We start from the raw sequence: 21,804 nt of genomic DNA, 5'->3' as shown, positions 1-21,804 counted from the left end.
CTAGGCCAGCAGCCGTCAGCACGAGAACACCGAGACCCGCCGGCAGAGCTAGCGATGTGTAATAGCCTCCTTACATTGTCAGCGGCTAGCCTGGATTTCATAAAGCCTGTCTGATCGCTATGTACGAGATTAGTCATGTGAGACTGAAGGCGCCTAGCCAGCACTTTGGCATAGATCTTTAAGTCAGTGTTTAAGAGTGAAAGGGGCCTGTAACTAGTACTCTGTCGGATCCTTGCCTTTTTTAAGAAGCAAGGATAACAGGGCAGTGTTGATGTCTCTCAAAAATGAACCCTCCTTAATAGAAAATATCATCTCTACAAGCAAGGGGCCGAGGAAGGGCCAAAAGGTGAGATATAATACGGGTGGAATACCATCTGGGCCTGGCGACCTGACCTTACGCATGTCCATTACTGCACAATTTCGTGGTGTGTGATGGGGGCATTCAGATTTTCAGACTCCATTTGGATATTATTTAAAATAAATCATCGCACGCAGATTGGACAAAGCCACTCTCCGAACTGTACAGATCCTTGTAGAAAGAAACAAAGGTGGTGTTCACGCTCTTGGGATCGGTTAGAACAGTGCCATCTATAGATTTAACACTGAAAAGATCAGCAAAATGTTCATTGGTCCGAAACCTCAAGGCCAGCAGGTGGCTAGGTCTGGCGGAGTGTAAGTAGTAAGTCTGTCTGGTTCTGTGCATAATAAATTCTGAACGGCATCTGAGGAGAGAATTAATTTCTTTTTTGATCAGGTCTTTTTAGAGCGCAACAGAATCGCTGTAATGGTGAAATTCAGCTTCAAATAATGACATTAGAAAAGCTGTAAACATCAAATGTTGGCATTTATTAGGAAGACAATCCTTTAGAAAACTGATACAACAGCCAGATATTGATTTGGAATTGTGTGCATTGGATTTATAAAAGGTAGAAAGACCAATAGAAAAAGACAGTGCTTCCGTTGAACGTTAGCAGTTGATTGCCAGAGGGCGTGAAAGTCATAAGCACAGTTCGTGGAACATGTTCAGAAATGGTGTTTGCAGGAAGTTTTGGCAAGTTGCTAGGAAATAAAAAATGTAAACAGTATCTCCATTCATCTTGGTTTGGCATTTCCTATCTTTGAGTCTGTTCACACAAGATATGGTTGTAGTTATATGGAACAGCTGAAAAGCATTGCAACTTCCCCCTGGGAAGGAAGATGTGGAGCTTTCTAGAAGCACTTGCGGTGGACAATAGCGGGGCCGGACTCGTCGTACTCCTGCTTGCTGATCCACATCTGCTGGAAGGTGGAGAGGGATGCCAGGATGGAGCCGCCGATCCAGACAGAGTACTTCCTCTCTGGGGGAGCGATGATCTGAAGGGGGGGATAAAACAGGTATGTGGTAAAGAAAATACAGACAGGATGGATTCTTTAAGCTCAAATTTTAAAAGCTCAATGTTAAAAAACTGAAATTATATTTAAAAAAAAAAAACATTGTTCATAGATTTATTTAAAATGTTTACCTTGATTTTCATTGTGGGTGGGGCCAGGGCGGTGATCTCTTTCTGCATGCGGTCAGCGATGCCGGGGTACATGGTGGTGCCACCGGACAGCACGGTGTTGGCGTACAGGTCCTTACGGATGTCCACGTCGCACTTCATGATGCTGTTGTAGGTTGTCTCATGGATTCCAGCAGATTCCATTCCTTAACACACAGAGAGTTCACATTGTGTTAGTCAACTTCAAAACAACTAACACGGCCATGACGGTACCCTGATAAATTCACTTACTGAAAAAACGCTAAGAAACTGTGCAAGATCTTTGAAAGCTACAAGAATTAAAGCAATATCATCTGGATTTACAAGGAGGATCAGATTCTAATGCAATGCATTTTTAGCATCTTTTTTTAATCATTTTCTCTAGTGAAACAGTCCGTTTATGATTGTAACCCACCGAGGAAGGAAGGCTGGAAGAGTGCCTCGGGGCATCGGAACCTCTCATTGCCGATAGTAATGACCTGTCCGTCAGGAAGCTCATAGCTCTTCTCCAGGGAGGAAGAGGAAGATGCAGTCTGCATCTCCTGCTCAAAGTCCAGAGCCACGTAGCACAACTTCTCCTTAATGTCACGCACAATCTCACGCTCAGCTGGAGTTTAAGGGAAAAGGAATTTGTTATAAAACTAATAAACAATTAACAAATATTCAGAGTGAAGAGCCTTTTGGAGGTTGTACTGTCAAATGTGTACCGGTGGTGGTGAAGCTGTAGCCTCTCTCAGTGAGGATCTTCATCAGATAGTCAGTCAGATCTCTGCCAGCCAGATCCAGACGGAGGATGGCGTGAGGCAGAGCGTAGCCCTCGTAGATGGGCACAGTGTGGCTGACACCGTCACCAGAGTCCATCACAATACCTGCAAGACAAGAAAAAAATGTAAGGAAAAACCAAACTACTGATGTCAAATTGAAGCGCAACACTGAAATTGGTTTGGCTGCAGTACTTTTAATGGCCGATAGATGTTGCAATCATACATGTTTTAAGTTCTCACCTGTGGTACGACCGGAGGCGTACAGAGACAGGACGGCCTGGATGGCCACATACATGGCAGGGCAGTTGAAAGTCTCAAACATGATCTGTACCAAAGAGAAATAACAGGTGTCAGAGTGGAAGCCTTTAAACAGTTTACCCAGAGGGCAGTACAATCTAAGAAACCTTTCAGAGATTAAACCAGATTGTGACCAAAGCGTGCACACACCTGTGTCATCTTCTCCCTGTTGGCCTTGGGGTTGAGAGGAGCCTCGGTCAGCAGGACCGGGTGCTCCTCAGGTGCAACACGGAGCTCGTTGTAGAAAGTGTGATGCCAGATCTGAAGGACAGGAGAGCGGATTAGTTCATTAGTCAAAATAATTGATTAGTTTACTGAAGAAATTCCATTTAATATTACAATATCCTTCTACTTCACCAACAGTGACATCAAATCATAAGCAATACAAGCTCTTTTGGTACTACATAATACTTGTGAAAGTCATGCAAAAGGATTGTCTGGTAGGCCTTTTCAGTGTTCATTGTTTCTACGCAATAGTGTAGGTCTGATGCGGCTAAACATCCAGACCAATAAGTTGAAATGTATACATTTCTGCATGATGTTCAGCAGATGAGATCTTTGACCTGCAAAGATTCAGTCATGCTGGTCAATTAAACCAATTTGGCATTTCAAGCTCTCCAGGAAATGTTTGATGATTTGAGGTTTAAAGTTCAGATGTTTGACGTGCATTTCACCCATTCTAGTTTTGACAGTGCAGGAGAGTTTCCCACTATAGTAACACAACCGTCTGGACCTCCCGTCACTCGACTGCAGCTGACACATTTTGATCTTGGTCTGAGGGCCATGAGAGTGAACTCAGGCAAACATGATGGAAATGTCCTCACCTTCTCCATGTCATCCCAGTTAGTGACGATGCCGTGCTCGATGGGGTATTTTAGAGTCAGGATGCCCCTCTTGCTCTGGGCCTCGTCTCCCACATAGCTGTCCTTCTGTCCCATTCCTACCATCACACCCTGCACACACAAACATTTACAGTCAGAAGTTACTCTGCATTTAACTGCTGGTGGGATTTTAAGTCATAAGAAGCAGAGTCACAGTCATGCTGATGTTGGTACCTGATGTCTGGGGCGACCGACAATGGAGGGGAAGACGGCGCGGGGGGCATCGTCTCCGGCAAAACCAGCCTTGCACATACCGGAGCCATTGTCAACAACGAGGGCTGCAACGTCGTCATCCATTTCTGAAAAAACACAAATCAGATATGACTTATTTTACTCCCGTAAGTTTGTTTTATTTTTGTGTATTTAGTAAGTAGTCTATGGTCAAACCACCTACAAACTTAAAAACATTAAATATAAGACTTTAGGACTTTTACAAACTAAGAAAGTCTTAAGTTATGCAAGAAGAGTAAGGAATGCCCCTCTAGTGATGCAACACCTAGCATGATCAGTGTTGAGTTTGCACAAACTCTTAAGCACTTGTTAATTTCTCTATGAGATTAAACAGAAACTAGTTACTTTCAGCACATCTTTTGCATTTCTTACTGGAATTACATTTAGTCAGGCGTGGCACTTCAAGTTCTCAAACGTAACCCATGTGACTTGTTAGTCCCATCCCTTAAGGGCATTTCAAACAAGTTCAGGCAGGATATAGACCTGCCTCCGTTCGGCTGAATTCCAGAGTTATTATGCAACATGCGTTTAATGTCTTTATAACTTTACTAATAAATTACCTAATATGTGAAGAGTAAAAAACCCAAAGCCTCCAAGCTATTATGGTGCCATAAATTAAATCAAGTTTCAGGATAATTCAGGAGGGTCTGAAACAGGAAGTGAGAGCTGCAGAAGGGAGCAGCCCTTTCCTCAGCAGTATCACACTCATTTGTATTTCAGTCTTTTGTTAACATTACTGATTTAATTATCCAAAATGTTAAGTTTTGTAGCCTTTGCACAAAAAGTGTCCCTTTTAACTGCAGATTAAAATATATAGAATTGTCCCTTTAAGAACTGAGCTATTTGCCTGATAGAGACATACTTGAATTATACTGACCCGGAAGTAGTTTATCAGAAAGTTAATATTTGGGTAACAAAAAAACTCTTTACAGTATAGTTCACGTATTATGAACATAGCTGGACGGACCCCTTCGGTTAATTAAAAAAACCGGGTGAAAATCTGCTATTTACACTGTCTCAGAATGACTTCAACTGATATTTCAAACGCATTTCAAGGGTGTTTAAAAGCTTAATTGGTTAAACATGCTATCATCACCTGCCTGCTACACACCTGAAGTGAGTCAGTGTTGATGAGTCTGATCAATAAGTCTGTTTCCTTCATTAAAACTCTGCGCGAGCACTTTAGTTTTGAATCAATTCTCTTTAAACTTGTCAGAAAAAGCAGCGCTGGTTCTTACCTGTGCAGGTGAGTCTCTGGTGTGTCTGTCGGAGAAGTTAAGAGGGTGTTTCTCTGCACAGCTGAGCTCGGTGAATGTAACATCAAGAGCCAAACCGCACAGGTTTTATTCACGCTCGTGGGGCTTGTCGCGTTGTCCATAAAAGGAGAGGTTCTCCCAGCGGGCACTCTCATTGGTCCAGGTGAGCAGGATGCCTCAGTTTCTCTCAGCTCGCGTTTTGATTGGCTGCAGCAGGCATCTGTCAGGAGGTGGAGGGACACTGGATACAAACCATACAAACTAGTTTCCAAAAAAACCGGAAGAGTGAGTAAAGATGTGGGAAGTGTAATTGCAACGTGGATGTGAAAACAACCCCTCAGAAACCAATCACCTCTCAAATAAAGTAGTACTCCTTCATATGTTCTGCTGTTGGAGGAGACAACTTGCAAAAGTGGTTTAATTAAAAACTAAGACATTTTAAAGAGGGCTCTTTATTTATGTTTGTTTATTTTGCATTTCCTTTTTTGGCAGAATTTCGGTCCTGTACAAAGGTCTTCTGCTTTGCTTTGCTGAATAAGTCAAACTGGCCTATAAAATACAAAGATTGTTGGGATAACAATGTATGACAGGTTTGGGACAATATAAAAAACACAATTGGTCAAGATAATTGCAATTCGTGGTATTATCCTCAAAATCATCAAAATAAGTTTCGAACTCAAGCTAGAAAATATAGAAAACATATGTTATATTTGTTGAAATATTCATTAAATCCCAACATTATTTCAAATCCGATGCTCTGACAAAAAATTAAAATAAATCTTCTTGTTTACCTGTGCCCACTCGGTCCATGCACTCACTGGAGACTTCCATACACCGCAGGCTTGATAGATTTGAGTAAGAACAATTAGTGATTTATGTTCAGAATGCTATACTCATAATGCTAAATTAGGGTGACTATAGCTTTGGATTTAGCTTAAAATTGTGCAATTTTTTTAAATGGTATTACAATATACAACCACTTTACCTGAAATTAAAATAACAAACTAATATTATATTCCATTGTTTAGATAGGACCAATATTTTGTAAATGTGTGCATCATTTTTTGTGAAAAGACAACATTCATAAATAAGGTCCCCTTGCATAAAAGAGGATACATATGTTCGAAATACAATTATAACAATGAATGAGTCTGTTTTCTTGCACTAAAACTCCTTTACTCCTGTGCTATCACTTTGGCCTCTGCACCAAGATAGCAAGCTAAACACTTGATTCAAGATAATTCATTATTACGGAAATGAATCTTGATCAACTAATTGTGACGGTTCTTTATCCCCATCCACGATAAAATCTCATATCTACCTATCCCTTTTACAGTGGCACTTTTACCAAGGGGGGGTTTGAGGGGTTTGTGGTCAGTTTTGTAATTTAGCTTCATTCAACAATGAAGAGAAACCCTTAAGACTAAATATTAAAACCCAAGTAACTTTTATGTGTTGGTAGCAGAAAGCTAAGAGGAGATCAGCACTCTTCTTTATTACATTTTTGGTTAATGTGTTTTTTTCCTTGCATTTCAGGTTTATCTTTTGATAAAAGTTAAAGGTGACATCACTCTCTGTGACTCCCCAGTAACTGCTGTGGAGTCTTTCCGCTTCCTGGGCACCATCATCGCCCAGGACCTCAAATGGGAGCAGAACAGCAGCTCCCTCATCAAAAAAGCCCAGCAGAGGATGTTCTTCCTGAGGCAGCTGAAGAAATTCAACCTGCCAAAGACGATGATGGTGAACTTCTACACCTCCATCATGGAGTCCATCCTCACCTCATCCATCACCATCTGGTACGCTGCAGCCACAGCCAAGGATAAGGGCAGGCTGCAGCGTGTCATCCGCTCTGCAGAGAAGGTGATAGGCTGCAATCTGCCATCCCTCCACGACCTGCACGCCTCCAGGACCCTGAGGCGGGCAGGGAAGATAGTGGCCGACCCCTCCCACCCTGGACACAAACTGTTCACCCCCCTCCCCTCTGGTAGGAGGCTGCGCTTCATCAGGAGCAAAGCCTCTCGCCACCTGAACAGTTTCTTCCCCTCTGCTACCGGCCTCTTAAACAAGGCCCGGCCCCCGCACTGACACTTCACCTCAGCCACATCATAGACTCTATGCATTACATTAGTGCACACAATGTTTCATTTCATTGTTGTTCAACAACAAGGCCCCGACAAGCCCTTGATTTAGTCTCTGCACTGGGTTTCACAACAAAGAAAACCAAAAGCTGAAAAGGTGTGAGAGTTGCAAAAACTAAATGTTTTTATCTGTTGATTTATAACCTGAAATAATCTTGTTTGCAACTATATTAACTGTCTGTCAATGTAGAGCAGGGGTGTCAAACTCAAATACACAGTGGGCCAAAATTAAAAAGTGGGTACTAGTCGAGGGCCGGACTGGTTCAATGTTTATTGCAAAACGTATTGAAATGAACTTATTGCACATATTAAACCTGGAACTAACTACTGTAAGCTTCAATTATTGCCTATAAAAACAACATTAAACATTAAATAATCAGTTGCATTCATTTCTTACGGCTCTATCTGCAGTTTTTCCGGAGTCATTTGTTATGATTACATTTTTCCACAGGCCAACAACAGCTTCAACAAAACTATTTCCCTCAAAGAAAAAACCAAACATGCCCTGTTGTCGCAAGAACAAAAGTGCAGAAGGAAACATCCATTAAACTCAGGTTGCTGCTGTGATGCTAGTTCAGATACTTGGCATCTCATCTTGGGTGCAAGTTCATCAATGTTTGGGGTCAGGCTCTGAGCTGAGGAAACCCTCAGGATTGAGTGAAGGTGTGCGTGCAATATACCGGCGGGCCAGATCTAATAGTAATTAAAAATTATCCTGCGGGCCGAAATTAAATCCACCACGGGCCGGATTTGGCCCCCGGGCCTTGAGTTTGACACATGTCATGTAAAGTGTATGCTTTAAATGGAGCACTGAACAAATGCCACAATGCAACAAAATAAGCACATTTGAAAAGCAACTTAAAAGTTCCACATTGCAATGCTTTGATACATGTGTAGATTACAGTCATGTATGTGTGTGAAATCCCAGCTTATTTCAGTGTCTATGTTCAACCAGTCATGTAAATCAGAGTTTTGTTTGTCAGGTTCTTCTGTCTGCTACTGACGTTATCTGATTTGAAAACAAAAGCTTGAGAGCAGGAACTCGGGTGGACTTGGTTTTGTTTAAGTTTCAAGCTGCAAGTAAATCCTGCAAATCAGGACCAACGACGTGAGTTCAACTCATTACAATATGTATCCTCTTCTGTTTTCTCTCTCTTGGTTGAAACCTTGCTGTTTTGTGCATCATTTCTGATTGGAGATCTTTAGAATCTTAGCGGATGTTTAGAAATAAAGGTGTGTGAAGATTATGGACCCACACTGGACTGCAGAAAAATTAAAAATGAATCACATGAGAGGTATATTGAATTTGTAGCCAAAACTGATTTGATCTAATAATTAAACTTGAGATCTTTGCTGCGGCCCATTTGATCTGTTTTATAACATCAATCATGCCAAAAAAGCTATTACATTTTTAATCAAGTTAAAAATGTGCCGTGTAGTTTTTTTCAGTTTGTTACCGTCTCTCATCTTTTTTAAGGTCTTCTCCTTTTTCTCTTCTTATCTACTGCTATTTATTTGTTAACCCTTCCTCTTTTTTGGTCAAGCAAATACCCCCAACTATGACATAATATAAATGTCTGTTGTTTAGTTAAAGGATGGCCATCCCCAAGGCATATTTAACAGCCAAAGCAGAAATGAAGAAATACGTTTGGCCCTAACTGTTGGGAGGTAAAGCCTGTCCTGTAGCTGCTGATCACAATTCAGCAAACCAGCTGGTCACTAGACTGTGTCCCTGAACTTGAATGTGTCTGTCCTTGTGTGCACACAAACTGTCTGCCACAAAAGAGTGGCCAATATGAAATATTAAGTATATTAAAACTGAAAAAATCTAAGTTTAAAACGTGTACATTTGGATGTTTCATGTATCACTATCTGCATCTACAGCTGACTGCAGTGCCCTCAAGTGAACATTACAAGCATGGTTTTACTGTACAGTATTGAATTGACATTATGTTCTTGTTTATCTCATTCTATCTACATGCATATAGACTCCTGCATTTACTTGTGCACTTACAACATTCTCTGCAACATTTAGCTTATTTAAAAAAATGTGTTGACATGTATATAGTTTGCTTCATCTGCATTACTTGCACATTGGTCTTGAAAGGTAATCTAGCACTTTTTTTTATTCTACACTGTTTCTTCTTACAGTATTTTATTGTTTTCTTATACAAATCAATAGTAAAGGAGCATGGGACTTAAGATTTTCATTGCCATATCTACTCTGTAGCTACTGTGCATATGACAATAAAGCCTTTGAATCTGGAAAGCAGTGTTCCAGTTATTGTGTCCACACCCTGAACCTGCACAGACATGTCAGAATATTTCACTTCTGCCACTCAAGTGCCTCTCTTTCACTGCAGTATTTTTCATGTTTCTGATCCTCAGAATCTGTTCCCATTTTAAACTTCTAACTTGACCAAACACAGTTAGGATTTCAGGGTGTAACCTGAGTCTGCTTTCAGGATATGGTGGGGGGTGGGTGGGGGGTGGGGGGTGTCCTCACCAGGTTGGACCACGCCTCCTGTGTTTTAAACTGAAGCTTTAACTCATGTTGTCCTTGTAAGGTCTTAACTTCAGCTGGAAGTCAACCAAAAGGCACTCCTGCTGCTGCAGAACAAAATGGGGCGGGGGGGGGGGGGGTTACATTCAATAGACCTGCTGAACTTTTATGGTTTTACCTGGAGGTTGCAGGTACCGGATACCTTTGCAAATGTACAGTGTCTTCTATGTTTAAAATCTGAAGTTCACAATATCTTTAAACTCCATTAAAGTATATAAGATAAAAAAACGGCACATAAGTGATCTAAACTCTAACAAATATTTGGACTTTTACGGTTCTGCTCTGACAAGACATGAAATAGGTGTTCTTGTAAATGAGTTTCTGACCATCTGCTTTCCTTATATGGACTGAAGTGGAGCTGAAGATCCAGCTAGTGACACACATATTGAACTATGTTCTGCTCCTTTCTACTTAGTCTTCACTAAATGCCTTGTATGCCACTAAATCTATGACAGCTGTAGTTACTTTGCATTTCCAAGTAACACAAAAACACATATATCGAAATATTTATATATAATTCATTCTTATAAATAACTTCATGTTGAGCTTCTGCAAAATGTGTCTGTATTTCAAAACAATAATATAATGTCCCTTGAAATATAAGCAATTCCTTATAATAAATTATTCTAATTTTGGGACTTCTTACAACATCCAAAAACTGAGACTTTGATTTTTGGAGGCACTACATTACATTACCTTACATTACATTACATTTAGCTGACGCTTTTATCCAAAGCGACTTACAATAAGTGCATTAGACCAAGAAGATACAAACTTGAAGAAAACAGAATCATATAAGTACATCAGGTTTCAAGAGCCAAAACATTTCAAGTGCTACTCAACTGGCTTTAGGTAAGCCAGTCCTTTGTTAGTACATAAGTGCTTTGTTAGTCATTCTATCGCTGGAAGTCGAGTCGAAAGAGATGAGTTTTCAGTCTGCGCCGGAAGGTGTGTAAGCTTTCTGCTGTCCTGATGTCAATGGGGAGCTCATTCCACCATTTTGGAGCCAGGATAGCAAACCCACGTGTTTTTGCTGATGGGAACTTGGGTCCCCCTCGCAGTGCGGGTGCAGCGAGCCGTTTGGCTGATGCAGAGCGGAGTGCACGTGCTGGGGTGTATGGTTTAACCATGTCTTGGATGTAGGAAGGGCCAGATCCATTCACAGCATGGTACGCAAGTACCAGTGTCTTGAAGTGGATTCTAGCAGTTACTAAAAAGGGAGTGAACAGTATTTAAAGCAGCTATAAGTACATTAAAATGAGAATACTGCTCTACACTTTCAAAGTCCTTCTTTGAGTCAGAAATGACAGAATGTTACTGCCAGTTCTTGTTTTTCTAACCAACCTGAAAATCTGAATGTAGCAGATTTACTATTTTTAACGTTGAGGTGCTGCTGCAGAATACTGAAGAGCAGGATTTGACTGAAGAGAAGTCCCAGTTCATCACTCTGGAGGCAAACAATAATATGCAAAATATAAAATACAGTACAAAAAGGCATAAAATACATGAGTAGCTGTTTGGTTTATGATGCTGTAGAAACCTTTCCACAGAGTTAGTTCGTCTTAGTGATTGACCAGAGCCCACATATTCTGCAGACATGTCTATGTGGCAGATACTGAGGATTTGGAGATGGATCAGCTCATTTATAAATGTTTACAAAGATGTGACGTTCTGTCTCACCTCTCCAATCAGAGGCAGAGTATGACAGTCATGCCTTCTACATCCTCAGATCATAAACATCGTGCCCTGGAGTCAGGCAGAGGATTGTCCACATTCTCCGGCTGGTTCAGGCCTGTTTGAGGAGCCGGGGGAATGTGAGTCTGTCAAACCACACACTGTCTGTGAAACTGATTAACATGCAACAACACAACAAAGACCAAAGAAGGTGTGAACACAGGAGAAACTTCCTGCCTGCATGGGAATCATCTGTTTGTTAAAAAAGAGCTTTTTATAAATCAATCAATGTGCAGAGACCTGAAACCTGCAGCAGAGATAATAATCCACCACAGTCTGCCACAGTCTTTGTCACAGGAACAGTTCTGTTGACTGACAGAGATTATATTCAGGTTTCAATTCTCTACAGGCCGATATACATGGCAATGGGCTGAAACTAGGCTGCGGGAAGAACTGTCAACTCATTCAGAAATATAAAACTTGAGTTTGTAAAATGGTTGGCGTAAGAGCAAAAGAGAGGAAAATGTTCTGTGTGAAGGATATTCCAAATCAAATCATGTAGTGCTGCAGCTTCTGATCATTAGCACATCTGCAGATTATTTTCATTTATTATTTTTGTTTGTTGAATGTTAGAAAATGACATTTAAAATGCGCAATTGGAAGGTACAGGGATCTCACTGGTGTTTTGATCATGATTTTAAGCTGTCTATATATGCAGATGATATTCTGGTAACCCTATCCACCCTAGCAAATACATAGTCTTATATGGAAGCATAGAGACGCCCACACACTCCCTATCACAAAAACCTATATAAAAAAGGGAAACCCCAAAATAGAACAATAGGGCCACTTTAAATCACTGTACAGATATTACTCACCTCAGACCAGCTCCTTTTATTTGGAAAGCAGAGTGGATGATTGAGTATGATGAGTAATGAAGAGTAATGATTAGAACAACCATGACCTGAGAAGGTGAATCTCATTTCTTTGTCCTCATGGTGCGATGCTGAAGTTGAGTAGAAATGCGTCTGATGTTCTGTGACTTGTGTTCTTTGTGTTGTCCAAGACGATAGAAAGTTAACAGAACAAATATATATTATATTGATAACCACACTGTCAACTGTTGCACATCCCCACTTAAAATGTTTTGATTAAAGTTCATACTACTTGTTAAACTCTTCTCGTTTCAAGACAGCAAAATGTTTCTATTGTTTATTTCATACATAAAAATTCATTTTTTTCTTAACTTTTGTAGTCCTTGAATTTCTTTTATTTCCTCTTATTAAGTTATTGTTCTGCACCAATACACCAAAGTCATTCCTGTATGTGAACAACTTTGCAATAAATAAGACTTTGATTCTGATATGTTTCTTTAATCAGTATCAGACTAGTAAAACATGACATGTTCATTGCATTATGTAGCATGTTAAAATATTCCACTAACCATCATCACTGTTAAGTTATTGTTTTATCAGTCAATGCTATATTCAGTTGTGGAAGAAGTCATTCGATTTTTATGTCAGTAAAAGTATATCACAGTGTATGCACAGGTCCAGCAATCAAAACTTTACTCAATTAAATTAGCAAAAGTATAGTATTATAATATTCTTAAAAATGTGAAAGTATACAGAATAGCCCATTTCAGAATAATATATATTATATAACATCATTTTAATTATTAATGCATTGATGTGTTAAAGGTAGGGTAGGTAAGTTTGAGAAACCGGCTCGAGATACACTTTTTGTTATATTCCATGGAATGCTCTTAACATCCCGATAGCAATGAATATCTTAAGTGCTTTGACAAAAAATCCATAAAAAAATATCATCTGTGGAAGCCGTAGTACTGTAAAAAGTACGACCAATCATTTTAGCTGGCCCTGCTAAAATGATTGGATGGCCTACCTGCCTGTCAGCCTTCCATCTGTGCACAAACTTATCTCGTGCCCTCATTGGTCATGTGCGCGTTCGTGTGTGTTGGAGGAGGGGCTCTCTAAGGAAGTGGCAGATTTTCTCCGGTTGTGTATTTTCAAATTCTAGTGATCTCGAGCCGGTTTCTCAAACTTACCTACCCTACCTTTAACAGTTTATAGTTTCTAAAACTGGAAAACTGCTTTAATAAAAAACTAAACATTGCAACTAAACAATATTCACCCAAACATGTATTTTAAAATACCTATAGGTATGCAATGAAGTAACATGGAATAAGAATAATATATTTATTGAACCAAAGATTAACGTAACAAATGAAGATACACAAACAAATGATATGAATGATAATGACAGGATCAGGAATCATATTTAATGCTAATTCTCACTGCAGTGACTAAATGCATCTGGCTGCAGATCATTGAACAGGAATCCCAACACTTTAAGAACAAGCTGCTCACAGACAGGGCGCCCTCTAGTGGCAGCACATGCTATGAATATTGTAAAATATATTTCTAAATAATCCCATGTGTTCATACCAGGATCACTCCACCCGTGCTGGGGAGCTCCCCTTCATGCTTCCCTGCTCCCCTACACCACCCAGTGTCAACAAGAACATTACAACAGATACACAAAGGATACATACAGATATGATGACTGTAACACTTACAATATCAGGAGTAATGTACTTAATGAAAGCACACCATGTTAAAAAGATGCACCTAGAACAACTGATTTGTAAACTATTTAATTTATTTTTATTTGAGCATTAGGTCGATAAAACAGAAAGAGATTATCTGCAATTTAGAGTTGGTTATACTCTTGACATTGAAAGGAAAGAGTTCTGTAGCTATTTGGGGAACATTTGCGATTAGTAAAAATGAATCTTTCTGGATTTCGAAACACCAATCACATTATGGAAACAAACCGATGTTATTCAAAATATTTACCAGAAACCTGATGTTAAATTAAGTTGACATCACGTTCCATGTGCTCACATCATGATGATCATGAATCAGTGGAAAGATTAGGCGATAATGCAATTTTCTTTGAATTTCACTTCTAGTTTTCTTTTCTGTTCAAGTTGTTCTCTTTCCTGATTGTATTCTTCCTGCAGCGCCTGAAGTCTTGTTTGCTCCTCTCGTCGTCTCTTTTCATTTCTTGACGTTGTTTTTCCCACCACTCTTCTCTCTCCTTCTCCCAGTCTTCTTTTTGCTTTCTCATCTCTTCTTTATTGTCCTCTCCTTCTAGTTTTTCCTCCCATTCCTTTTTTCTATTTTCATCCTGCCTTTTATCCTTGATATTATCTTTTTTTCTCAGTTCCTCTCCTCTCTTTCTCTCCTCTTGATCCTTGTTGATTTTGTCCTCCATCTCTTGAAGCTGTTTGGATCTCTTCTGCTCATTTTCTGCTCTCTCCTGTTCCATTCTTTTCTTCACTTCTTCCATTTCCTCCTCGTGTTTTCTTTGCAGCTCCTCCCTCTCTCTCTGCATTTCTTCTTCCTCCTCCTTCAGGGTCTTCTCCACTTCCTTCTGTATGGCCGCCTCGGCCTCTTGGAACATCTCCGAGGTGAAGCAGCCTACTTCTTCATCAGCTCTCTGACTTGCATGCGGTTTGTCAGATCTTTGTTATTGAAGACCTGGTATCTCCCTCCACAGTCAGTATCAGTTTTTCAAAAAGTCACCAGACCGCTCTACGTAACTCTCAATCGTTTCGTCATTCAGATCATCTCCTCTGGTGAATATAGGGATGATGAAATCTCCAGATTTCTTGCCAAAACATTTCTTGATCAGTTCCACAGAGTCTTTTTCCTCTTGTGTAATTCGGCCGATCTGCAGCACCAGTAAGAACCCATGAGGTCCAGGAGACAACATGCTGATGCATTTCACAAGCTCCTCTTGAACATCCTCATTGGACAGTGTCGTGTCAAACCAACCGGGGGTGTCTACCACAGCGACAGGTCGTCCATCAATCTCTCCTGTTGCTTTTTTGCATAACTTTTGTCACTGAATTTGTGCTGGCAGTAGATGTAAAATGTTTTTCACCCAAAATGGTGTTTCCATGCTGTTCTGACTTTCATCAACATCTCCCATCTCACTTTTCTTTTTAACATCCTGCTGTTCAGCTTTAAGTCTTTTGTTAGTGTTATCTAACTCTAGAACCTTTTCCATCTGAGCCTTGGTGAACATCTTCTTTGTGAAGCACCTGGATCCTCCGACTCTGGTCTCTCCCACAGCATCCAACAGCTCTGGGATCTGCTGCTGGTCCTTGATGTTGAGAACAACATGTCTTCCTCCACAGCTCTGACAGAGTTTCTGGATGTCCTTGTTCTTCTTTAGAAAGTTAACAACAGCTGGAGCTGTAGGGTCTGACTCCACAGTGAACAGAATCAAGTTGACTCGAGAGCTGAATGTGTTCTGGATGGTCTCTAACTCTCCCTTGTCTTAATCAGTGAGGGGACCCACAGGTAGGACCAGGATGAAGGCATGGACGCCCCCCGGATCACAGAGGGAAACACACCTGAATGATTCCTCCATCACTTCCTCCTTAGGTGTTCCACACAAAGCAGGCAGCTCCACCAGGGAAACCCGGCGTCCACACACCTCTCCCTGATGTTTAACACACTCTGATGAGTTGGAGACTGAAGGAAACTCTCTCTGACCTAAAATGGCCTTGGCTGCTGAAGTCTTCCGTGCTCCTCTCCTCCCACACAGAACCAGGTTTAAAGCTGCTTTCATGATTTCAGACGTTGGTGTCATGATCAAACCTGCATCCTCAAACTCAAACACATCACAGCTCAGAGGCTCTCCATTGTTCTCCTTTGCAGTCTGAACCAAACGTGTTAACAGCTCTGGATGGACAAGGTTCTGCCTCAAATATCTGTATCTACATGTTCTGATCATGTCTCTTAAGGGAGCATGTTGCATACAATTGTCTATGATACCTGAACCCTCCTCTCTGGATGGTGATATCAGAATCAGTGAATGATCAAATGACTGATCACTGAAGCGTTTCAGGACTGTGCAGAGTCTCAGTTTGTGTTCTTCAGTGAAGTGTTCAGGCTGTAGAAGCAGCAGGAACACATGAGGTCCAGGATCAGAGAGCCTCACACAGACGTTCACATGTTCTGTCAGTTTGTCTTCAGAGATGAAGGAGTGCAGCAGATCTGGGGTGTTGATCACAACTACTCTTTTCCCCTCCAGCTCTCCACTTTCTCTCTGACAGTGGTCTGGGTCTTCCTCTGTGTTGAACACAGTCCATCCCAGTATGAAGTTCCCCACTGAACTCCTCTCAGACCAGCTGTTCCCCAGCAGAACAACCCTCACACAAAACTCACGAAACCCTCTACAGCACCATCAGGTGAGGACCACTCTGAGGAAAATCAGACCTAGCAAAGCTGCAGGCCCAGACGGAGTGCCCGGCCGGGTACTGAAGGCATGTGCGGACCAGCTGACAGAGGTGTTTACTGATATATTCAACCTCTCATTACAACAAGCTACTGTTCCAACATATGGGCTCAGAACAGTCTCATAATGCACACATGCACACAGAAGGATTCACACTTGTATTTCATGATCCGCAAAAGGATTCACACTTGTATTTCCGGATCCACACTTGTGTTTTTCAATGCACACACAAATGTGTTCCCTTTCATATACATGTAAATAAAATCCAAATACAGAAAAAAGTTTTACATATGTATTTTTGATCCTCACATATTTGTTTCCCGTTTAAATCCCCTGAACCTGCAAACACAAACCGCTTTCTGTGCATGGATCGCTGTGCATTCGTGTGTGGGTTTTTTGAGACTCCCCTGACGGTCAGCCGATTCGTACTTGTAATTTTTTCTATCTATAGCCAATCAGATGTCTCCTCAATTCTAAGCCAATCACATGAGCGCGTCCCCACGAGGGTAGATTTCTTGCGTTCATGTCACTTCATATACGCATTTTGCGCTGTCCGGAGCAGGGTGGACAGAATTTATTTTACCGGACAAATTTGAAACTTACCGGTCATGTTTCAATAATAATAATAATAAGAAGAAGAATTGTGTAGCAGAGTTTCCGTTAGCAGGTAATTACCGGACTATGACCGGATATGGCTAATAACACGGGAGTAAGGATCATCTATTTTCCTCTCTCCCTCCCACTCTCCTGACAGCCCGTCAGTTTCTCATGCAGCTCGCTAAAACTTCACTCGCGTTTATGTCCATATCGATCAGATCCAGCTCTCCTGATCGGCCTTTATAGAGAGCACCGATCAAACTATTAAGAGTGAATATCGGCCGATAATGACCGGCGGGGCTCCCCCCGTTGACAGTTTACTGTCTAGCACTGGCTTCGTAGTGCACTGATCGATTAGGCTAAGCTAACCTGTAGCTGCTCCCTCCACACTCACAACAACTTCATACAGACATCAATAAAGCAGCTGTATTCGCCATACAGGAAACACACATTTAAAACGGTTTTGCCTGCCGTTTTTGTGTACACAAGCATTCATTAATGGTTCGGAAAGTGGCACTGTACCTTAATAATATAAAAGATTGTATTTGCGTGCATTTCCTGTTCGGAAAGTGGCAATGTACTGAGAGTGGAAGTGTCCTGAGATTAGCGCCTGCAGGCAGGCTCCATGGACCTGTCAGCTCCGGAGAGTGCAAAATGCGTACATGAAGCGCTACGTCATGAACGCAAGAAATCTACCCTCGTGGGGGGGCGCTCATGTGATTGGCTTATAATTGAGGAGACATCTGATTGGCTATAGATAGAAAAAATTACAAGTACGAATTGGGTCACCGTCAGGGGAGTCTCAAAAAACCCACACACGAATGCACAGCGATCCATGCACAGAAAGCGGGTTGTGTTTGCAGGTGCAGAGGTTTTAAACGGAAAACAAATATGTGAGGATCAAAAATACATATGTAAAACTTTTTTCTGTATTTGGATTTTATTTACATGAATATGAAACGGAACACATTTGTGTGTGCATTGAAAAACACAAGTGTGGATCCGGAAATACAAGTGTGAATCCTTCTGTGTGCATGTGTGTATTATGAGACTGTTCTGAGCCAATACCAACATGCCTCAAATCCTCAACCATCATTCCAGTGCCTAAAAAGACATCTGTGAAGTGCCTAAATGATCGCCCAGTCGCGCTTACACCAATAGTCATGAAGCGTTTTGAGAAACTGGTGCTTTCCCATATCAGAACAATCATCCCACCGGACCTTGACATGCATCAGTTTGCCTACAGGCCAAACCGCTCCACAGAAGACGCCATCAACTCAGCCCTCCACACCTCTCTGACACATCTGGAATTACCAGGCAGTTATGTGAGGATGCTATTTGTGGATTTCAGCTCCGCATTCAACACCGTCATGCCCCACAAACTGGTCAGCAAACTGAATATTCTTGGCTTTGGCTCTTCACTTTGCTCGTGGGTCATGGACTTCCTGACTGACAGACCACAGCAAGTCAGAGTCGGTAAGCATATCATCCCCCCTTATACTAAACACAGGAACCCCACAAGGTTGTGTGCTTAGTCCCATGCTCTTCACACTCTTTACCAATGACTGCACCCCCATCCACACCTCCAACTCCATAGTCAAATTTGCAGACGACACCACAGTAGTCGGTCTTATTACAGACAATAAGGAGACAGCCTACAGGCTCGAGGTGGAACATCTGACGGACTGGTGTAAGGAGCACAACCTTGTCCTTAACACCTCCAAAGGAGCTCATTGTTGATTTCAGGAGGACAAAAAAGGAAGTCCATCTCCCCCTCCACATCCATGGAGAAGCAGTGGAGAGCGTGGAAGACCTACGGTTCCTTGGAGTCAACATCTCCAATAAATTAACATGGACCTCAAACACCTCAAACCTGGTGAAAAAGGCACAGCAGAGACTGTTTTTCCTGAGGAAACTGAGACAGGCCAGGCTTCCACAAAAACTGCTGGTAAACTTCTATCGGTCGACTATTGAAAGCACCCTGACCAGCTGCATAACTGTTTGGTACACCAGCTGCACAGCCGCAGAGCGGAAGGACCTGCAACGGGTGGTGAAGGCTGCTCAGCGCATCATTGGGACTGAGCTGCCCAACCTTGACAACATCTACAAAAGTCGACTGCAGAAGAAAGCCAGCAGTATCATCAGAGACATCACACACCCCGGCCACTCACTGTTCGAACTGCTGCCGTCCGGCAGACGGTTCAGGTCAATAAAATCACGCACCAACAGACTGAAGAACAGCTTCTTTCCCAGAGCTGTGGCCTCCATCACTCCCATCCCTGTCCAACCACAAAAATCACTATAACTTTGAACATGCACACATACAAACACACTACCTCCCATCAAAGACTGCAGCCAAAAATACCATATGTTATTTATTTGTATATTTATTAAGTATCAAACTGATATTTTCAGTAACTATTTATATTTAAACATTGTAGCTTTTCTTTATTAAATAATCCTTAAACATTTATTTTAACATTCTGGTAAAGTGCATTTAAAGTGGACCTATCATGCTATATTTGAATAATATAGTATAGGAAGCATATTTATACTTTTTTTTTTTCAAAATACCAAACAGATCATGCATTTTAGCCATGCCTCATTTTGCTCAATTTGACATTTTTTAGCTCTGTTTTTGCAAGGGCAGATTCTGTGAGAACAGCACCATCTACAGGCCTGGCATATGTACTACAGCGTCTCCAGCGCTTTCGAACGGAAATGGCCGTGGCTGTCTCCTCCTGATTGGTGGAGTTGGCCCAATAGCCGTAGCGCCACTGTCCTGACGTCAGGACAGTGTTCAAATCTGGATCAGTTTTTATCAGATCCGTTGCAGCCCCTTTTTTAGAGATTTGGGTATGGAGGAAAATAGAGAGGGTTGTGTTTTCTGACACTTGGTGAGTTCCCTGGATCACCGGGGACACATATTCATGTATAAAAGACGTACAAAGGTGCATTTTGCATGATAGGTCCCCTTTAAGTGATGACCCTGATTATTGCTACTATCTCTGCTTTATCACTGCTTTTATGGATGTGTTCTTCTTTATGTACTGCAGTGAGAGATGCCAACTGAATTTCGTTACACTGATGTGTGATGACAATAAAGATATTCTATTATATTCTCAGCTCAGACACTGTGAGAAACAAAGAGTTAGAAAAACTACTCTTCAACTAAATACTTGGGCAGTGGTAATGGATACAATTAAATTGAATTTCAACCAATGAAAATGTCACAGAATTAAAGAGTAAATGTGTGAGCTATTATTATTGGAAAACTTGCTAAAATTCTAATAAAATAAAGAGGTTTGCAATTATAACCATGCAACTCAGTTCAGTTAAACTCACTGGAAGGTGGCAGCCGCCCATAGATGCTGCTCCTCTTCACAGGTTGCAGATCATCTGACACTAAAAGAATACAGAATATTCACATTTGACATTTGATTAAAGGGTGTATAGCTGTGTTTTATCTACTTATTCCGGATATCCTTAAAATACACTGCAGCAGCATGCAAAAATAAATAAATGTTTTGAAAGTTTTAAGGAGAGGGTGAAAGCAGAAGGTGAGTTATATTCAATATAAAGTCTGAACTCACCTGTTGCTGCTGTCGCCATAATGTCACTCTGCAGGTAACATCAGAGACGTATTCAACTGGAAACCAACTGCTGGGTTTAAGAACCTACAGTATGAAGAGGATATTTTACAAATTCAAGACGTATTTTTGGTTTTCTTAGTTCATAATATGAATTTCATTCAAATACATTATCTAGACAAATTCCTACTCAGATACATTTCATTGATCTGAGACAAAAAACAATTCTCTAATAATTTAACACAATTACTGTACGTGAAAAAAACTGAGATTCAACCACTCCTTCATAGCACGGATGTGGCTCAGAGTGAAATGGAAGGCCAACTGATCAGATAGTCAGTGGTTGGATCCCCCCTGCAGTCAACGTGTCAAAGTAACCTTGGGCAAGATACTTAACTCCAAATTGCTCCCGTAAGCATGTCAACGGTATTGAAGTGTGTGCAAGTCGCTTTGGATAAAGGGTCAGCTTAAATACATGTTATGTAAAAATACTTCTATGTATAATCTTTATTTTTTAGGCTGAGTTTGCTTTAAAAAAACACATGATCTTTACATTCTCAGTTTTAGCTTGTATTTTTAGCATTAGCAGTGGTTAATAAACTGGTACAAGTTAATGTGTTACCAAAGGTGGTACAATTGCAATTGTCATCTTGTTTTTATAGCTGTTGTAACTGGTAATGAATATCAAACAATGGTTTTAACTTCCTTGTTCACCTCAAGTCTGAACTTCAGTGTCCTTGTAAAAAAAACAGATCTAGACTGTTGTTTCATTGCGTAAAAAAATATTAATGAATAGGACGAAAAACCTTACCATTGTTCGACTGTTTCTCTGCTGCTTTCGTGCTCGGGCCACAGGTTTGTTTGGAGCAGGTAGCCTTACGTACAACATTAGGAACTATATCGTGAACTGCCGGTACCGAGTACACTTTCTCTGGCCTTGTTTATACTGTACTGTAGAGTTT

General features: G+C 41.0%; 1 protein-coding gene and 1 pseudogene across 1 annotated transcript; both read right to left on the bottom strand.

The window, feature by feature from the left end:
• Positions 1-823: 823 nt before the first annotated feature.
• Positions 824-5,044, bottom strand: LOC117472993 (actin, cytoplasmic 3-like). The gene is made up of 9 exons (XM_034118461.1): positions 4,929-5,044; positions 3,634-3,758; positions 3,403-3,531; positions 2,729-2,839; positions 2,522-2,606; positions 2,225-2,386; positions 1,933-2,124; positions 1,503-1,684; positions 824-1,353 (listed from the first exon to the last, which is right to left on the bottom strand). The coding sequence occupies exons 2-9, from the start codon at positions 3,754-3,756 to the stop codon at positions 1,210-1,212; spliced, it is 1,128 nt and encodes a 375-aa protein (XP_033974352.1). The 5' UTR covers positions 3,757-3,758; positions 4,929-5,044; the 3' UTR covers positions 824-1,209.
• A 9,268-nt stretch (positions 5,045-14,312) lies between these two features.
• LOC117472610 lies at positions 14,313-20,864 on the bottom strand (annotated as a pseudogene).
• Positions 20,865-21,804: the final 940 nt, after the last annotated feature.

This window comes from Trematomus bernacchii, unplaced genomic scaffold (genome assembly GCF_902827165.1).
Source record: "Trematomus bernacchii unplaced genomic scaffold, fTreBer1.1, whole genome shotgun sequence".
Taxonomy (NCBI): domain Eukaryota; kingdom Metazoa; phylum Chordata; class Actinopteri; order Perciformes; family Nototheniidae; genus Trematomus; species Trematomus bernacchii.
This window is presented reverse-complemented; position numbering and strand designations above follow the sequence as displayed.